We start from the raw sequence: 16,672 nt of genomic DNA on the forward strand, positions 1-16,672 counted from the left end.
CTTCTCTATATCCTGCTGTAACCTGCCACATGCTTCCTCACTGTCAACAACTCCTCCGACTTTCGTATCATCCGCAAACTTGCTCACCCAACCTTCTAACCCCTCTTCCAGGTCATTTATAAAAATGACAAACAGCAATGGTCCCAAAACAGATCCTTGCGGAACACCGCTAGTGACGGCACTCCATGAAGAAACTTTGCCATCAACTACTACCCTCTGTCTTCTTCCATCCAGCCAATTCCTAATCCAAACCTCTAACTCACCCTCAATGCCATATCTCCGTATTTTCTGCAGTAGCCTACCATGGGGAACCTTATCAAACGCCTTACTAAAATCCATATATACCACATCTACCGCTTTCCCCTCATCAACCTCCTTCGTCACCTTTTCAAAGAATTCAATAAGGTTTGTGAGGCACGACTTGCCCTTCACAAAACCATGCTGACTATCCTTGATCACATTATTCCTATCTAGATGTGCATAAATCCTATCCCTTACAATTCTCTCTAAGACTTTGCCCACAACAGAAGTGAGACTCACCGGCCTATAGTTACTAGGGCTATCCCTACTCCCCTTTTTGAACAAGGGAACCACATTTGCTATCCTCCAGTCTTCTGGGACTACTCCTGTAGACAAAGAGGACATAAAAATCAAGGCCAATGGCTCTGCAATCTCCTCCCTTGCTTCCCAGAGAATCCTAGGATAAATGCCATCAGGCCCAGGGGACTTATCTATTTTCACCTTTTCCAGGATTTCCAACACCTCTTCTCTACATACCTCAAAGCCATCCATTCTACTTATTTGTGCCTCAGTATTCTCATCGACAACAATGCCCTGTTCCTGAGTGAATACTGAAGAAAAGTATTCATTCAGTGTCTCCCCAATCTCTTCCGCCTCCACACGCAACTTCCCACTACTATCCTTGACTGGACCTATTCCTACCCTAGTCATTCTTTTATTCCTAACATACCTATAGAAAGCCTTAGGGTTTTCCCTAATCCTATCTACTAAGGACCTTTCATGTCCCCTCCTTGCTGCTTTTAGCTCTCTCTTCAGGTCCTTCCTGGCTACCCTATAACTCTCAATCGCCCCAATTGAACCTTCACGTCTCATCTTGAGATAGGCCGCCCTCTTCCATTTAACAAGGGATTCCAATTCCTTATTAAACCACGGCTCCCTCGCACGACCCTTTCCTTCCTGCCTGACAGGTACATAATTATCAAGGACACTCAATAGTTGCCCCTTGAACAAGTTCCACATATCATTTACACTCTTGCCTTGGAGTCTACTTTTCCAAGCCACACATCCTAAGTCATGCCTCACCGCATCATAATTTCCCTTACCCCAGCTATAATTCTTGCCCTGTAGTACACACTTATCCCTCTCCATCACGAGTGTAAAAATCACCGAATTATGGTCACTATCCCCAAAGTGCTCACCTACCTCTAATTCTAACACCTGGCCTGGTTCGTTACCCAGAACCAAATCCAGTATGGCCTCACCTCTTGTTGGCCTGTCTACATATTGTGTCAGGAAACTCTCCTGCACACATTGAACAAACACTGACCCATCTAACGAACTTGAGCTATAGCTTTCCCAATCAATATCAGGAAAGTTAAAGTCCCCCATAACAACCACCCTATTACTGTCACTCATCTCCTGAATCACCTTCCCAATCCTTTCTTCAATGATTCTAGGACTATTAGGAGGCCTGTAAAAGACTCCTAACAGGGTGACCTCACCTTTCCTATTCCTAACCTCAGCCCAAACTACCTCAGATGGCAAGTCCTCATCCATCGTCCTTTCCACCGCTGTAATACTATCTTTGACAAGCAATGCCACACCTCCCCCTCTTTTACCCCCACCTCTGACCCTACTAAAACATTTAAATCCCGGAACCTGCAACAGCCAATCCTGTCCCTGTTCTAGCCATGTCTCCGTAATAGCCACAACATCGAAGTCCCAGGTACCAACCAACGCTGCAAGTTCACCTACCTTATTTCGTATACTTCTTGCATTGAAGTATACACACTTCAAGCCACTTCCCTGTTTACAGGCACCCTCCTTGGAAATTGATGCCATGTTCCTCACCTCCCTACACTCCAGGCCCTGCACCCTGAAGCTACAATCTGGGTTCCCATGCCCCTGCCGAGTTAGTTTAAACCCCCCCCCAAGAGCACTAGCAAACCTCCCCCCAAGGATACTGGTTCCCCTCAGGTTCAGGTGTAGACCATCCTGTTTATAGAGGTCCCACCGTCCCCAGAAAGAACCCCAGTTATCCAAAAACTGGAACCCCTCCCTCCTGCACCATCCCTGAAGCCACGCATTTAATTGTTTAACTCTTTTAAAACCTCTCTTCAATGTAAAAAAGACACTTTCCACCCCATAAAGTCAATGTACCTCCACAACTTCCCCTCACAACAAACTGGACCATCAATACAGAAAGATAGCTTGATATTTCAAATCCGTTAGTTTATCGTATTAGTATTTCACAATACACATACTAATACACAAACATTGCAATGAATTTATGCAGGAGAAAGTGAGGTCTGCAGATGCTGGAGATCAGAGATGGAAAGTGTTGCTGGAAAAGCGCAGCAGGTCAGGCAGCATCTAGGGAACAGGAGAATCGACGTTTCGGGCATTAGCCCTTCTTCAGGAATGAGGAAAGTTGGTCCAGCAGGCTAAGATAAAAGATAGGGAGGAGGGACTTGGGGGAGGGCGTCGGAAATGTGATAGGTGGAAAGAGGTCAAGGTGAGGGTGATAGGTCAGACTGGGGTGGGGGCCGAGAGGTCGGGAAGAAGATTGCAGGTTAGGAAGGCGGTGCTGAATTTGATGGATTTGACTGAGACAGGCTGGGGGGAGGGGAAATGAGGAAACTGGTGAAATCCGAGTTCATCCCTTGTGGTTGGAGGGTTCCTAGCCGGAAGATGAGGCGTTCTTCCTCCAACCGTCGTTTCGCTGTGGTCTGACAATGGAGGACTCCAAAGACCTGCATATCCTTGGTGGAGTGGGAGGGGGAATTGAAATGTTGAGCTACAGGGTGGTTGGGTTGGTTGGTCCGGGTGTCCCAGAGGTGTTCCCTGAAACGCTCCGCAAGTAGGCGGCCCGTCTCCCCAATATAGAGGAGGCCACATCGGGTGCAAAGGATGCAATAGATGATATGTGTGGAGGTACAGGTGAATCTGTGGCGGATATGGAAGTTTCCTTTGGGGCCTTGGAAGGAGGTGAGGGGGGAGGTGTGGGCGCAAGTCTTGCACTTCCTGCGGTTGCAGGTGAAGGTGCCGGGAGTGGAGGTTGGGTTGGTGGGGGGTGTGGATCTGACGAGGGAGTCACGGAGGGAGTGGTCTTTGCGGAATGCTGATAGGGGAGGGGAGGGAAATATATCCTTGGTGGTGGGGTCCGTTTGGAGGTGGCGGAAATGGCGGCGGATGATGCGCTGTACATGGAGGTTAGTGGGGTGGTAGGTGAGGACCAGTGAGGTTCTGTCCTGGTGGTGGTTGGAGGGGCGGGGTTCAAGGGCGGAGGATCGGGAAGTGGAAGAGATGCGGTGGAGGGCATCGTCGACCACGTCGGGGGGGAAATTGCGGTCCTTGAAGAAGGAGGCCATCTGGGATGTGCGTTTTTGGAACTGGTCCTCCTGGGAGCAGATGCGGCGGAGTCGAAGGAATTGGGAGAATGGGATGGCGTTTTTACAGGGGGCAGGATGGGAGGAGGTGTCGTCCAGGTAGCTGTGGGAGTCGGTTGGTTTGTAGTAGAGTAGAATTTATGCAAGCAATCATTCACGACTACAGCCCATTACAGCTTTTTGTGCTCTTCACTGAACACCTCCCTCTTCCTTCATTAAAGTTACCAGAACCATTCAGCAACTTCATTCTGTCATCCTGTTACGTGTACAATTTTCAAATTGAATTAGAACAATACCAGGCTTAATCTAAATTGGCCGAAAGATTCATCCTTCAATCTTCCCCCCAAAAAAGCGCTGTTATTATCAGAATATGAAACTATCTCTCATACATTTTCGGCAACATAAATGTGGAAATGTCAGTTTTGCTCTCAGTCTTGGACTATTTCTGATTATTATTCAAATAGTCAGGAAAATACTCAATTTGTCTTTCTGTCCTCTCGTCATGTACTTGCACGGGTGCAGCACTGAAATGAGCATTACTCGTATTCAGAACCGACATGAATGTATTTGCCTCATTACGGCTGGCTAACACTGGTCTTACAGCTTTCAGGCTGTCAAATGCCTACTGACATTCCACGGTGCTGTGAAAATTTCTGCACTTTTTTTAATCGAGTCACTCAATGGAGAAATCCAACTGCTGAAGCACTCCGACATTTTAGTCAGTGACGAATCAGACCAGACCTCCTCAAACTGTTCAAAAAGCTATCCTCAAACCTGACAATTTCTTATTTTAAAGGAAAACGTGAAGTGGATGTTCCAGATGTGATGCCACTAAGCAAACCAATTGATGTTAGAAAATCAATTTACTTAAACAGTACAGGTAAAATACAAACAAACGGAAGAGGAAATTAGAATAACTTCATTTAATTAAAAATAAACTGAATCATGGATAACATACCCATTAATAACTGACTGTTCCAACATAGCAACATCCCAAAAAACACATCCTTTCACAAAAAAAGGCTATTTATGGTGTGTGTTTAAGAATGAAACAAATGGATTCTTGATTATTCAAGGGGATCTAGAGCTAAGGTAAGAAAGTGGGAGAATGGAATTGAGCAATCTCTCAGCCATGATTGATTGGCCGAGCAGGTTAGGAATAATTGCCTAATTTCTGCTCCTACGTCGTATGGTCCTTTGAAGCTTCAAGTCTTCCTGAACGCAAACAGCATCTCACTGTTACAGCAGAAAAATGTTTAAAAATCTGACCTGGGAGAATTGGCCGCTCCACTTCCATTCTTAGATCTGTTTCAAAATACTACTCATTTACTGATTGAGGCCAGTTCCAGTACACACTTCAGCGCTTCAGCCTTTAAAAACTGTCTTTAAAGAAGTCCAGGAGAAAATAATCATTTTAAAGTAACAGCATCGCTGCAGTTCCATCACGGAATCATGATCCAATAATTTCATGCAACAAAACAATTAACCATTCCAGTCAGTCAAATCCTCACGTACCGTCTGTTGAATGTGCGCCATTGAATTTAATAAATGAACCCAATTTGACTTATACCTGTGTTTCCAGTTCCTGTGGGCATACGTGACGCCTGCTCCAAAGATTCGCTTGTTGATTGTTCCTCAGGCCAATAAGCTGATGCCGTGTCTGAATCTGAAGGAAAGGGTAAACACAGAATCGATATTTTAGCTTTCCGATTAACACAACTTTAATTGTATCAGATTCAGAAAGTATGAATTAACATTCGATATCTTTTTTTAGTATTTCGTGTGTCGTGGGCTGCACTGGTTTAATTGGCTGTTATTATGCAAGTTTTCTTTGATAATGTGGTAGTGAGCTGTCTTGTTGAACCGCTTACATTTTCATTTTCGAGTCACATTTAAGTTCTTTTGTTATGGGCCACAACAAACCCCCGCAAAATCCATGAACACAATCAGTCCTACTGCAAACTTCCCCTCTTGAATGAAAAAGAATCGGATTCTACATTGTATTTAAAATACAATAGAAGAAAGAAGGAATTGTGATAACTTAAAACGACTGGAAAACGCAACAGTATTAAAAATTACTTAACTGCCTATCTATAAGCGGTCAATACAGTAGCATTTCATAAACGCACCCGTTGTAAAGCTAAATTTTGTAAAATAGATTGTCGGGCATGTCCTTCTCCAATCCACAAGGAAACAACAAAAATAAATCAAGAGAAAACGGTGAAAAAGAGATTAGCAAGGAGAAATGTCCTGCAGCTTTGAAGCGCAGCTTACAACTCCAACAAATGCTTCCGAAAAAAAATTAAAGTTGGAAATAATGTCTCCAGCGGAGCATGATCCCACCCATCCAAGCTGCTTTATATATTTCAGTATTTTAAAAAAAACCTCATGAACTCACAAGCTGTTCACGTTATTAGTTTCAAATATTCAGTTTAGTACCTCTATCTTAAAACCTCTCTTTTAAAGGAAACAGAACACATTACACCTCTTCAAGTCGTAGTCTTACTTTAGCTCCCCCGTGAAAACATGAACCATCAATATGCAAAGACAGGTCTTTTTTTTGAAAAAAAGGTAGTCTTGTCCTTTTCGTACACCACAGCACACATGCAGGTACAAGTATATTGCACTGCAGTTAAACATCCAAAACGTCAGTAACAGAGTGCAGTACAGACGTTTTCCCGCCACTGAACACCTCCATTTTCCTTCACTAAATCGCAACAACGCCCGAAAATTGCGTTGTGTCGTGCTGCAACTTGGACCATTTTGGAATTAAATGGCTGCAAGAAGAAGCTCAAACTAAATGATCTGGATTTTTTTATCCTTAAATCCTCCCAAACAAATTAAGGCGCTATTAACAGAATATGCAATTGTCTCAGACACAATAAAGTTAACGTTAACGTCGAAATGTTAGATTCCTTCTCAATCCTGGAATACTTCTGCTGATGATTATTCCACTGTTGGAAAAGAAATATACACAATTGGTCTTTCTAACCTCTGATCACTTTTAGATTTTAGATTAGATTAGATTACATTACATTACAGTATGGAAACAGGCCCTTCGGCCCAACAAGTCCACACCGACATGGATGCAACTTGTCAACTCTGTTTTTGCCCACTAAGATGCTGCCAGATTAGATTACATTACATTACATTACATTACAGTGTGGAAACAGGCCCTTCGGCCCAACAAGTCCACACCGACCCGCCGAAGCGCAACCCACCCATACCCCTGCATTTACCCCTTACCGAACACTACGGGCCAATTCACCTGACCTGCACATCTTTGGACTGTGGGAGGAAACCGGAGCACCCGGAGGAAACCCACGCAGACACGGGGAGAACGTGCAAACTCCACACAGTCAGTCGCCTGAGTCGGGAATTGAACCCGGGTCTCTGGTGCTGCGAGGCAGCAGTGCTAACCACTGTGCCACCGTGCCGCCCAGTTCTTGCAAGACTGTAGCGCCGACAGCCACATTGCCCGCATCGACAACCACCTTGAAAGGCTTTGCCTTATTAGAGCTGGTTAACACTGGGCCTCCAGCTTACCGACTGTCAAATGCCTTTTGACATTCCTCTGTGCTCTGAAACTTTCTGCCCATTTTCAAACAAGCCACTGAGTGGAAAAATCATACAAGCTGAAAGACTCACACATTTTACTGTGTTATGGACCAGACCAGACTCCATCCAAATATTTTAAGAAGGTAGCCTCAACCATAAGCTTTTCTTATTTTAAAGGTTAACGTGAAGTGGGTAGTCCAGATGTGTTGCAATTGATCAAACCACTCGCTGATAAGCAAAACGCAATTTTTAAAAAGACAATAACGAAAATAGAAACAAAAGAAAGAGGAAGTTAGAATAACTTAGCATTTGGAAAACTGAATCGAACCACGGATAAGGTGCCCATTACTAATTATCTGTTCCTGTCTCGTAATATCCTATAAATGGTCGCCTTGCCAAAAAGGTAAATTCAAGCAAAGATTCACACGTGCCATTCAACATGAAGAGAGACTTCAGCTAAAGTCACAGTTAGGAATCATACACTGAAGCTCCAAACCTTCTGGGAGCCAAACACCTATTTGCTGCTGCAGCTAAAAACAAAGTAGAAAACCTGATCTGGGAGAACCAGTCACTCCACTTCCATTGTTACAACTGTTTTAAAATAAACCTAAAGTCCTCGTAAATTATTGACTCAGGCCGGATTCAATAGACACTTCGGCACCTCAACATTTTTAATCTCTCTTCAAAAATAACCCAAAACAATGAAAACGTTTTAAAGTGACAGATTCGTCGCAATTGCATCAAGTAATCATTACTCAATGATTCCAGATCGTTCAATAACAAACCATTTCAGACAGTCACTTTCACACCTCCCTCTTGTTTAACGTATATTATTACTCACTGTTTTTGAATTTAATAAATGAACATAATTTGACTTCTACCTGAGATTGCAGTAGCTGTGGGCATAAATGACTCCTGCTGAAGACATTCTCCAGTTGACTGTTCCACAGGCGAATGAGTTGATTTTGTGCCTGGATCTGAAGTGAAGGATAAACACAAAAGAGACATTTTAGACTTCAGAAAAAAAACTCAACTGGTGAATACCTAGTTCAGGAATTATAAAATAGCATTCTATATCTTTTTTTCTTAATGGCTCGTGGCACGTGATCTTTTGGTTGAACCAAAATCCATAGCCTGTCACTTAGTTGTTTTTGAGAATCTGGTGGTGAGCTGCCTTGTTACACCATTGATTTCATTGTGCTGTACCACTCGAAATCAGGAAGAGGAATCCAGTCTGTCTCAATGGATTGTGTCCAAGCAGTAAAGTGAATATCTGTAATTCACTACGGTCCATGTACTTCGGACACTGTGACTCTCACAATCATGTGATCACTCTTCACAGCTATTCTAGTACATTGCTCACAAAGTCCACACTCCACCATTTTCTGAGTCACTATCACGTTATTTTGTTATGAACCAGTCCTAAGCCACTCAAGATATGTGAAAAGGATAGTCTCGACCCTAAACTTCCCTTATTTTAATCAACTACCAGGCGTTGTGTTCTGGATGCAATTCGATTTGTCAAACTACCAGTCTTGAATCAAAACATACTTTATTCATACAGTATATTTAAAATACAATAAAAAAAGACGGAATCGGAATAACTTAAAACTACTGGAAAACGTATCACAATAAAAAAGTATTTAACTGCAAGCAGAATATGTTCATTTGGAATGTTCCATAAACACAACCGTTGTAAAGAGATATTCAGTCAAATAGATTGTTGGACCCATGCAATTGTCTAGTCCACAAGGAAAACAAACATGAAGAGAAAACGCTGAGAATGAAAGCTTAATGAAGAAATGTCATGCAACTTTGAAATAAAGCTTCAAAACCCCAGCAACTGCTGCCGAGAAAACTCAAATTGAAAACATTGGCTCGAGGAAAATATGACCCACTCATTCAGGCTCCTTCCAATATTTCAACTTTTAAAAAGTCCGCAAGGGCTCACAAGCTATTTACATTACTGGATTCAAATATATAACTTGATATCTGTGTTTTAAAATCTCTCTTCAAAAGAAAACATGACACCTTACTCCTCTTAAAGACATTGTATTGCCTCAACTACCCCTCACAAAAAATGAACCCTCAATATACAAAGATAGCCTTACTTTTAAAAACCTTTTGTCTTGTCCTATAATTACACCACAATACATGTGTGTGTGTGTGTGTATATATATGTATATATATATATATATCCATTGCTTTGACATTCAGCACGCAAACATTCAATAATACAATCCAGTGCAGTCTTTCTTTTTATTCAACAATCACTGAACGCCTCCGACTTCCTTCCTTAAAGTTGCAACACCGCATCAGCAGTTATCTTAGATTAGTTACAGTGTGGAAACAGGCCCTTCGGCCCAACAAGTCCACAGCGACCCGCCGAAGAGCAACCCACCCATTCCCCTACATTTACCCCTTACCTAACACTACGGGCAATTTAGTATGGCCAATTCACTTAACCTGCACATCTTTGGGCTGTGGGAGGAAACCCACGCAGACACGGGGAGAATGTGCATACAGTCAGTCGCCTGAGGCGGGAAACGAACCCGGGTCTCTGGCGCTGTGAGGCAGCAGTGCTAACCACTGTACACCGTGCCGCCCTGTTACGTGCTGTTGTCCCGATACATGTACTAGGATTCTTTCGAAGTGTTAAAGGAGCTATTATAGAATATGCATTTTTCTCAGACACGTTGCTGGCAACGGAAGCGTTGAAATGTTAGTTTCCTCTCTTCAAAATAAAACACAAAACAACATAGGTTCTCGAACGTGACAGCATGGTTACAATTGCATCAACGAATCATTACTGAATAATGACTACTTCAGTAACTAACCATTCCACTCAGTCAGTACCACACCTACCTATTGTTGACCGTAGACCAATAATCACAGTTATTGAATTTAATAAATGAACCCAATTTGACTAATACCTGAGGTTGCAGTTCCTGTGGGCATAAGTGACGCCTGCTGAAAAGATTCTGTAGTTGATTGTTCCTCAAGCGAATTAGCTGATTCTGTGTCTGGATCGAAAGAAAATGAAAGAGACATTTTCGATTTCAGATTAACACAACTGGTTAAAAACCTGTTTCAGGAAATATGAAATAACATTACAAATCTTTTTTTTTAAGTTTTCTTTGAACGTAGCCTGTGTCAGATGAACCATGCATGTTTGCCCATCATTCGTTGCCTTTGAGAATCTGGTGGTGAGCTGCCTTATTGAGCCACTGATGTCATTGTGCCGTACCACTCGAAATCAGGGAGAGGAATCAACTCTGCTTCAATGGACTGTATCGAAGCATTAAATTGAGTATCTGAAAATCACTATTTTCTCCCGTATGTCAGACACCGCGATTCTCACATTTATGTGATCACTCTTCTCGGCTATTGCATTGCATCACTCTCAAAGCCTATGCCCGACTTCTCTATGGCACTAATTTACATTATCTGAGTCACAGTCAAGATCTTCTCTGATGAACCAGACCAAATCACTTCAAAAGATCTGAAGCAGATAGCCTAGACACTAATCTTTTCTTATTTAAATACAAGTGCCAGGCATTGCTGAAGAAGGGGTCATGCCCGAAACGTCGATTCTCCTGCTCCTCGGATGTTGCCTGACCTGCTGCGCTTTTCCAACAACACATTTTCAGCTGAGAAACTTATCAGCCAAGATTGAATGGCGGAACAGACCCGATGGGAATACTGGCCTAATTTCTGATCCTATGTCTTATACTCTTATGAAGCTTCAACTCTTCCTGAACCCAACAGCATCACACTGCTCCAGCTAAAAAAAAAGGTCTGATCGGGGAGAACTGGCTACTTCTATTGTCTGTTGTCTAACTGGCTACTTCACTTCCATTCATAGATCTGTTTCAATAATAAAACGAAAAGACTTTTAATTTACTGATTGAGGCCAGCTCCAGTTGACACTTTAGTGACTCAGCCTTTACAAACTCTCTTCAAAACAACCCAGGAGATATTAACAATTTTAATGTGACAGCATTGCCACAATTCTATTAAGGAATCATTACTCAATAATTCCGGCTACTTCAATAACTAACCATTCTAGCGAGTTTCGACATCACCTACCTCCTGTCGACTGTGTGCCATCACTCACAGTTATTTAATGAACTCAATTTGACTTATACCTGACGTTGCAGTTCCTGTGGGCGTAGGTGATGCCTGCTGAAAAGATTCTCCAGTTGATTGTTCCTCAGGCGAATGAGTTAATGCTGTGTCTGGATCTGAAGCAAAGGATAAACACAGAAGAGATATTTTAGATTTCAGATCAATTGAACTCGTTCATATCTGGTTCAGGAAATATGAAATAACATTCAACATATTTTAATCTTTCATGGGACACGCACTGCACTGGTTGAACTAGCTTTTATTTCCCGTCCTTCGTTGGGTTTGAGAATGCGGTGGTGAGCTGCTTTGTTGAACCGTTGGGGTCATTGTGCTGTACCACTCAAACTCATGGAGAATAACGCACTCTGCCTAAATGGAATATATCCTAGCACTAAATTGAATATCTGTAGATCACCACAGTCCCTGTAAACGAACGCTGTGGCTCTCACATTCTTGTGATCACTCTTCTCAGCCATTGCATTCCTCTCAAATTTCATGTCCCAACTCTCTAAGGTGCGAAGTTACATTTTTCGAGTCACTTCCACAGTCTATTATGAACCAGACGACCCCTTCAAAATCTATACAGGAGTCAGCCGAGACCATAATCTTTTCTAATTTTATATGCAAGTGCCAGTCATTGTATTCCTATTGCAAACTATCTGTCTTGAATGAGAATACACTTTATTTATGTAGAAAATTAGGACTGCAGATGCTGGAATCCTGATGAAGGGCATTTGCCCGAAACGTTTGATTGTCCTGATCCTCAGATGCTGTCGGATCTGCTGTGCGTTTTCAGCAACACATGCGTTTTATTTTGCACTGTGCTTGAAACATAGTAAAAGAAAGACGGAATTGGTATAATTTAAAACGACTGGAAAAGTTTACAGAATTGAAATTATTTAATTGCCTAACTGTAACTGTTCACTACAGTGGCTCTTAACGTTAATGTTGAAATGTTAGATTCCTTCTCAATCCTGGAATACATCTGCTGATGATTACTCAATCGTCAAAAAAAACCACAATTGGCATTTCTATCCTCTGGTCACGTTCTTGCTAGGACCCAAACAGCTCTTCGCTGCTGCAGCTACAAACAAGCTAGAAAGTCTGATCTAAGAGAACTGGTCACTCCACTTCCATTGTTACATCTGTTTTAAAACAAACCTAAAATCCTCTTAAATAATTGACTTCGACCGCATTCAGTAGAAACTTCGGCAGCTCAACGTTTACAATCTCTCGTCAAAGAACCCCAAAATTAATGTAATCTTTTTAAAATAACAGCATCGTCACAATTGCATCAAGGAATCATTGCTCAATAATTCCAGTTCCTCTAATATTGAACCGTTTCAGACAGTCAGTACCACACCTACCTCTTGTTGACCGTGTATCCTTACTCACAGTTATTGACTTAAGTAGGTGGATCCAGTTAAACTTTTACCTGAGGTCGCAGTTCCGGTGGGCATAAGTGACACCTGCTCAATAGATTCTCCAGTTGATTGTTCTTCAGGCAATTGGGTTGGTACTGTATTAGGATCTAAAGTGAAGGATAAACACAGATGAGGCATTTTTGATTTAAGATCAACACAACTGGTTAAACTCTGGTTCACAAAGTATGAAATAACATTATATATAGTCTTTTAAAAAATTGAACGTAGGCTGCATCGGTTCAAACAGCTTTTATTGCCCGTCCTTCGTTGACTTTGAGAATCTGTAGGTGAGCTGTCTTGTTGAACCACTGATGTCATTGTGCTATCCCACAGGAAATTAGGGAAAAGAACCCACTCTGCCTCAGTCCACTGCATTCTAGCAGTAAATTCAATATCTGTAAATCACTACGTCCCAGTCTTTCAAACACTGTAAATTACACATTCCTGCCATCACTGTCCTCAAGTATTCCATTGCATTCCTCTCGAAGTCCATGTCCACATCTCTCAGGGTCTCAGTTACATTTCCCGAATGCCTGGCATGCTCTGTCCACAGACATTGTGCTCATTCAGCATTCCCTCGTGCAATTGTGTCAAAATCAGATGTCCAAATGGACTGCATGGCACGTCCTGCAGTTAACTTGTCACCACACCTTGTTGTTGCTACATTTTATTTACTGCAGTATGCACCCCACAGTTTACTACATTCAATCTTCGTAGTCAGTAAATGCTAAACACCAAAGGTATGAGGTGTGTTCACCTGCAACTCCTCTCAGACTGCATGGATCATTTCGAACAGCAGTTGGACTCAATGAAGAGAGTACAGGAAGCAGGAAGTTTTGTGCATAGGAGTTTAGTCACTTTGAGGTTTCAGAGAGATTGATCGGTGAGCACCAGGAAAGGCAGGCAGTGTAGATGTGGGTTTCAGAGGAAGTAACAGTTGCAACCAGATCTGTGGTACCACAATGATTCTGCTGTATAGCAGGAAGGGTTGAAGTGTCAGCGAACGGCAATGATGGGGGGCTCTACAGTCGGAGACACAAAAAGCCATTTTTGTGGCCGCGAGTGTTATGGTTCGTTGCCTTCATTCTGCCAAATCAAAGATGTCTCTGAGCGGGCACCCGACATTCTGAACGGGGAGAGTGTGCAGGCAAAGGATGAGGTCCATACTGGTACAAACAACAGAGGCAGCAAGACAGATAAGGTCCTGCAAAGGGAAGTTAGGGAGTTAGGTAGAATTTTTTTAAAAAAACTGATCCTCTAATGTTGTGATCTCAGGATAATTCCCTGTGCCTATCCTAGTGGAATAGGAACAGAGTACAGTTGAACGCATGACTAAAGAATTCAGGGTAGATGTGGTTGTTACTTTCTGGATGAGCTGGTAAGCTTGTTTGCAGACGTTTTCTCAGCATACAAAGTAACATCACCAATGCGTCTCCGGTGAAGCGTTGGTGTTCTGTCATGCTTGCTATTCATGTGTCCCGAATTGCTGAGGTGAGTGGTATAACTTCCGTTTTTGCTTTTCAGTGATTGCTATATGGTGTCTAATTCTACCTGTTTGTTCATGGAGTTCTGGGTTGAGTGTCAGGCCTCCAGGAATTCGCGTGCATTTCTCTGGCTTGTCCTAGACAGACATGATGAACTTGTGTCCACCCACATAGACAAAGAAAGACACCAATTTGACTGGGACAATGTATCCATCTTATCTTAAAGTGATGATACATGCTTTCAACATTGTAACCCTGCTGAGTCCACTTTTGTTTGTCATTTATATAAACGATGGAGATGATAATATAGAATTCATGGTTCATAAATTCGCGAATGACACCAAAGTTCATGGCACAGTGGTCAGTAAAGACGATTATCCCACATTACAAAGAGCTCTTGATCAAATGGGTCAATGGGCTAAAGAGCGGCAGATGGAGTCTAATTTGGAAAAATGACTTAGAAGGAGAGGCTGTATAGGCTGAGATCTTTTTTCACTGGAGCATAGGAGAGGAATTGTGTACAGAGATGAACTGAACATATTTGCAAGCAGCCCTGCTATTTCCAGCCTTGCCTCATTAAACGATCTACGTTTTAACTGGTCCAAAGATTTCTCTACTTTTAAGCCAGCCAAAACACTCAGAACCTCTTAAAAGTAATTGCTAATTTGTTTGATTGTGTCACAGACCTTCTCCCTGATTTCGATATTTACAGTATCCCTTTCACTCAAGAACACTGACACAAAGTGCTCATTCAGAACCCTGCCTATATTCTCTGGCTTCAGATACAAATTACCACTGTGGTCCTTAATGGGCTCTAATCCTTCCCTTTTGTCCTTAAGAATGTACTTGTTAAAATAACTCTACTCTTTTAAGTTCGCTCTTGCACATTCTAAACGTTTGTCGGGCTCACGTTGTTTTGAACTTTTGATAACTGCTATAATCCTTCTTTGTCTCTTAATTTAATGCAGTATTTCTCTGGTATCCAGGGTTCACAGGATTTTCTAGTTCGATTTTTTGTTTTGTTTGTCAGATCATGTTAGTCCTGTGCTCTCCATATTTACGTTTTGAACACATCCCACTGTTGAGAGAGGGATTTACCTGAAAGCATCTGCTCGTGCTTGACTCTGGCCAAATCGTATCTGATCAAATATATACAAATAACTCCTCATCGTTTTTGCACTTTACTAACTAGTCTCTAGATGGTGCTATCATTTCATTTTACACGACATCGCTCTTGCCTCCATCGATACTTGGGTATCTTTTCAGTCATTACATACAATTCATTACTACCAATACATGCAAATGCCATCAGTCACTTGTTACTAAAGTGTAGAGGTGTACTGTACGTTTAAGAGAGAGAGGAAACTAGCAAGGAATGACTGAAAGCACTTGAGCGTCCTAAACAAGATAAAAACGTCGAAACAAATAGCTAGAGTCGTGTTGCCATGGAACAAAAACAAATTCAAATTCGGGCCATCAATTTAAATTATGCCGAAGAAACCAAAATCCAATCGAATTTGAATTTCACTGTTTGGGATGACATCAAACTAATGAAATTATCTGATGTTTTGGGGTATAAAACCAGACATTTTGAACAGTTAGGGAGAGAAATGCCAGGAAAACCAACAAATATAGACTGCTAGCCGAATAGCTCTCTGAAAGCTACCTGCTCACATGAAAGACCTGTGAAGCAGAATACTGAAGGAAAGACAACAGAGGAAAATCTGCAGAGGAAGATACAAAGAGAAGATTCGACAGCTGGCTGGTTTTGAAATTTGCTTTTATTTTGTAAGTCATTATCGGGGTTTTTATTGGACCAGTATTGTAAAGTGGGAAGTAAAAGATAGGTTTAAGAGGAAGGAGTTGTAAATTGTTGTTTAATGTTCTCGTGTGGACTTAAAGAATAAAATTGTTAATTTTTACTTTAAATAGTGACCTTTGTCACTTGGAATTTAACAGATTGTGACGTGAGGTGAGCTTCTCTGTATGTTGGGTTTAAATTAGCAGAGGGTTTACCCCATGTCGTAACACACACTATCCCACTTTCCTCAGTCATCTCACTCTTACTAAGTCATCCTGTCCAAATTGCCTTCAATCATGCAATCCCATCTTAAACTATTATCGTATTAAGCCTCTGGAATCACAATCAAAATAAGTTAACATGCAAAAGTACAGCATAAGGGTCAGTTCAGAACATTCTTTGTTTGGCAAGAGATTTCAGGGAATGGTCCAGTACAACATTATCACATGCTCTTCAGATCCGTCAGTGAATAATGTGCACTGCATCATTCTATCCCAGAACTTTCAACCAGACTATTAAGTCACCATGATTCACTGCATCCCCTCCCCTCAGTGCCCACATGATAACATTTTAATGACTGATAATTGTAACGCGCTGCATTTTAGAAAACCAAATCAGTGCAGGACTTATACACTTAATGGTAAAGTC

The 16,672-nt window shown here is 41.9% G+C and overlaps 1 protein-coding gene across 7 annotated transcripts in view; it reads right to left on the minus strand.

Moving 5' to 3' along the window:
* The window catches only part of LOC122552141 (uncharacterized), a 122,541-nt gene that overhangs the window by 76,481 nt on the left and 29,388 nt on the right, over positions 1–16,672 (minus strand). For all 7 annotated transcript variants that reach the window (XM_087985057.1, XM_087985055.1, XM_087985059.1 and 4 more), the window contains 5 exons: positions 12,751–12,846; positions 11,336–11,431; positions 10,121–10,210; positions 8,069–8,164; positions 5,200–5,295 (listed from right to left, as the gene is read on the minus strand). In XM_087985057.1, coding sequence (XP_087841183.1) covers positions 5,200–5,295; positions 8,069–8,164; positions 10,121–10,210; positions 11,336–11,431; positions 12,751–12,846 — 474 coding nt within the window. The remainder of the gene's footprint in view (positions 1–5,199; positions 5,296–8,068; positions 8,165–10,120; positions 10,211–11,335; positions 11,432–12,750; positions 12,847–16,672) is intronic.

This window comes from Chiloscyllium plagiosum, unplaced genomic scaffold (genome assembly GCF_037043375.1).
Source record: "Chiloscyllium plagiosum isolate Xiang-an unplaced genomic scaffold, Cpla_swu_hap1 HiC_scaffold_50, whole genome shotgun sequence".
In the NCBI taxonomy this organism is placed as follows: Eukaryota; Metazoa; Chordata; class Chondrichthyes; order Orectolobiformes; family Hemiscylliidae; genus Chiloscyllium; species Chiloscyllium plagiosum.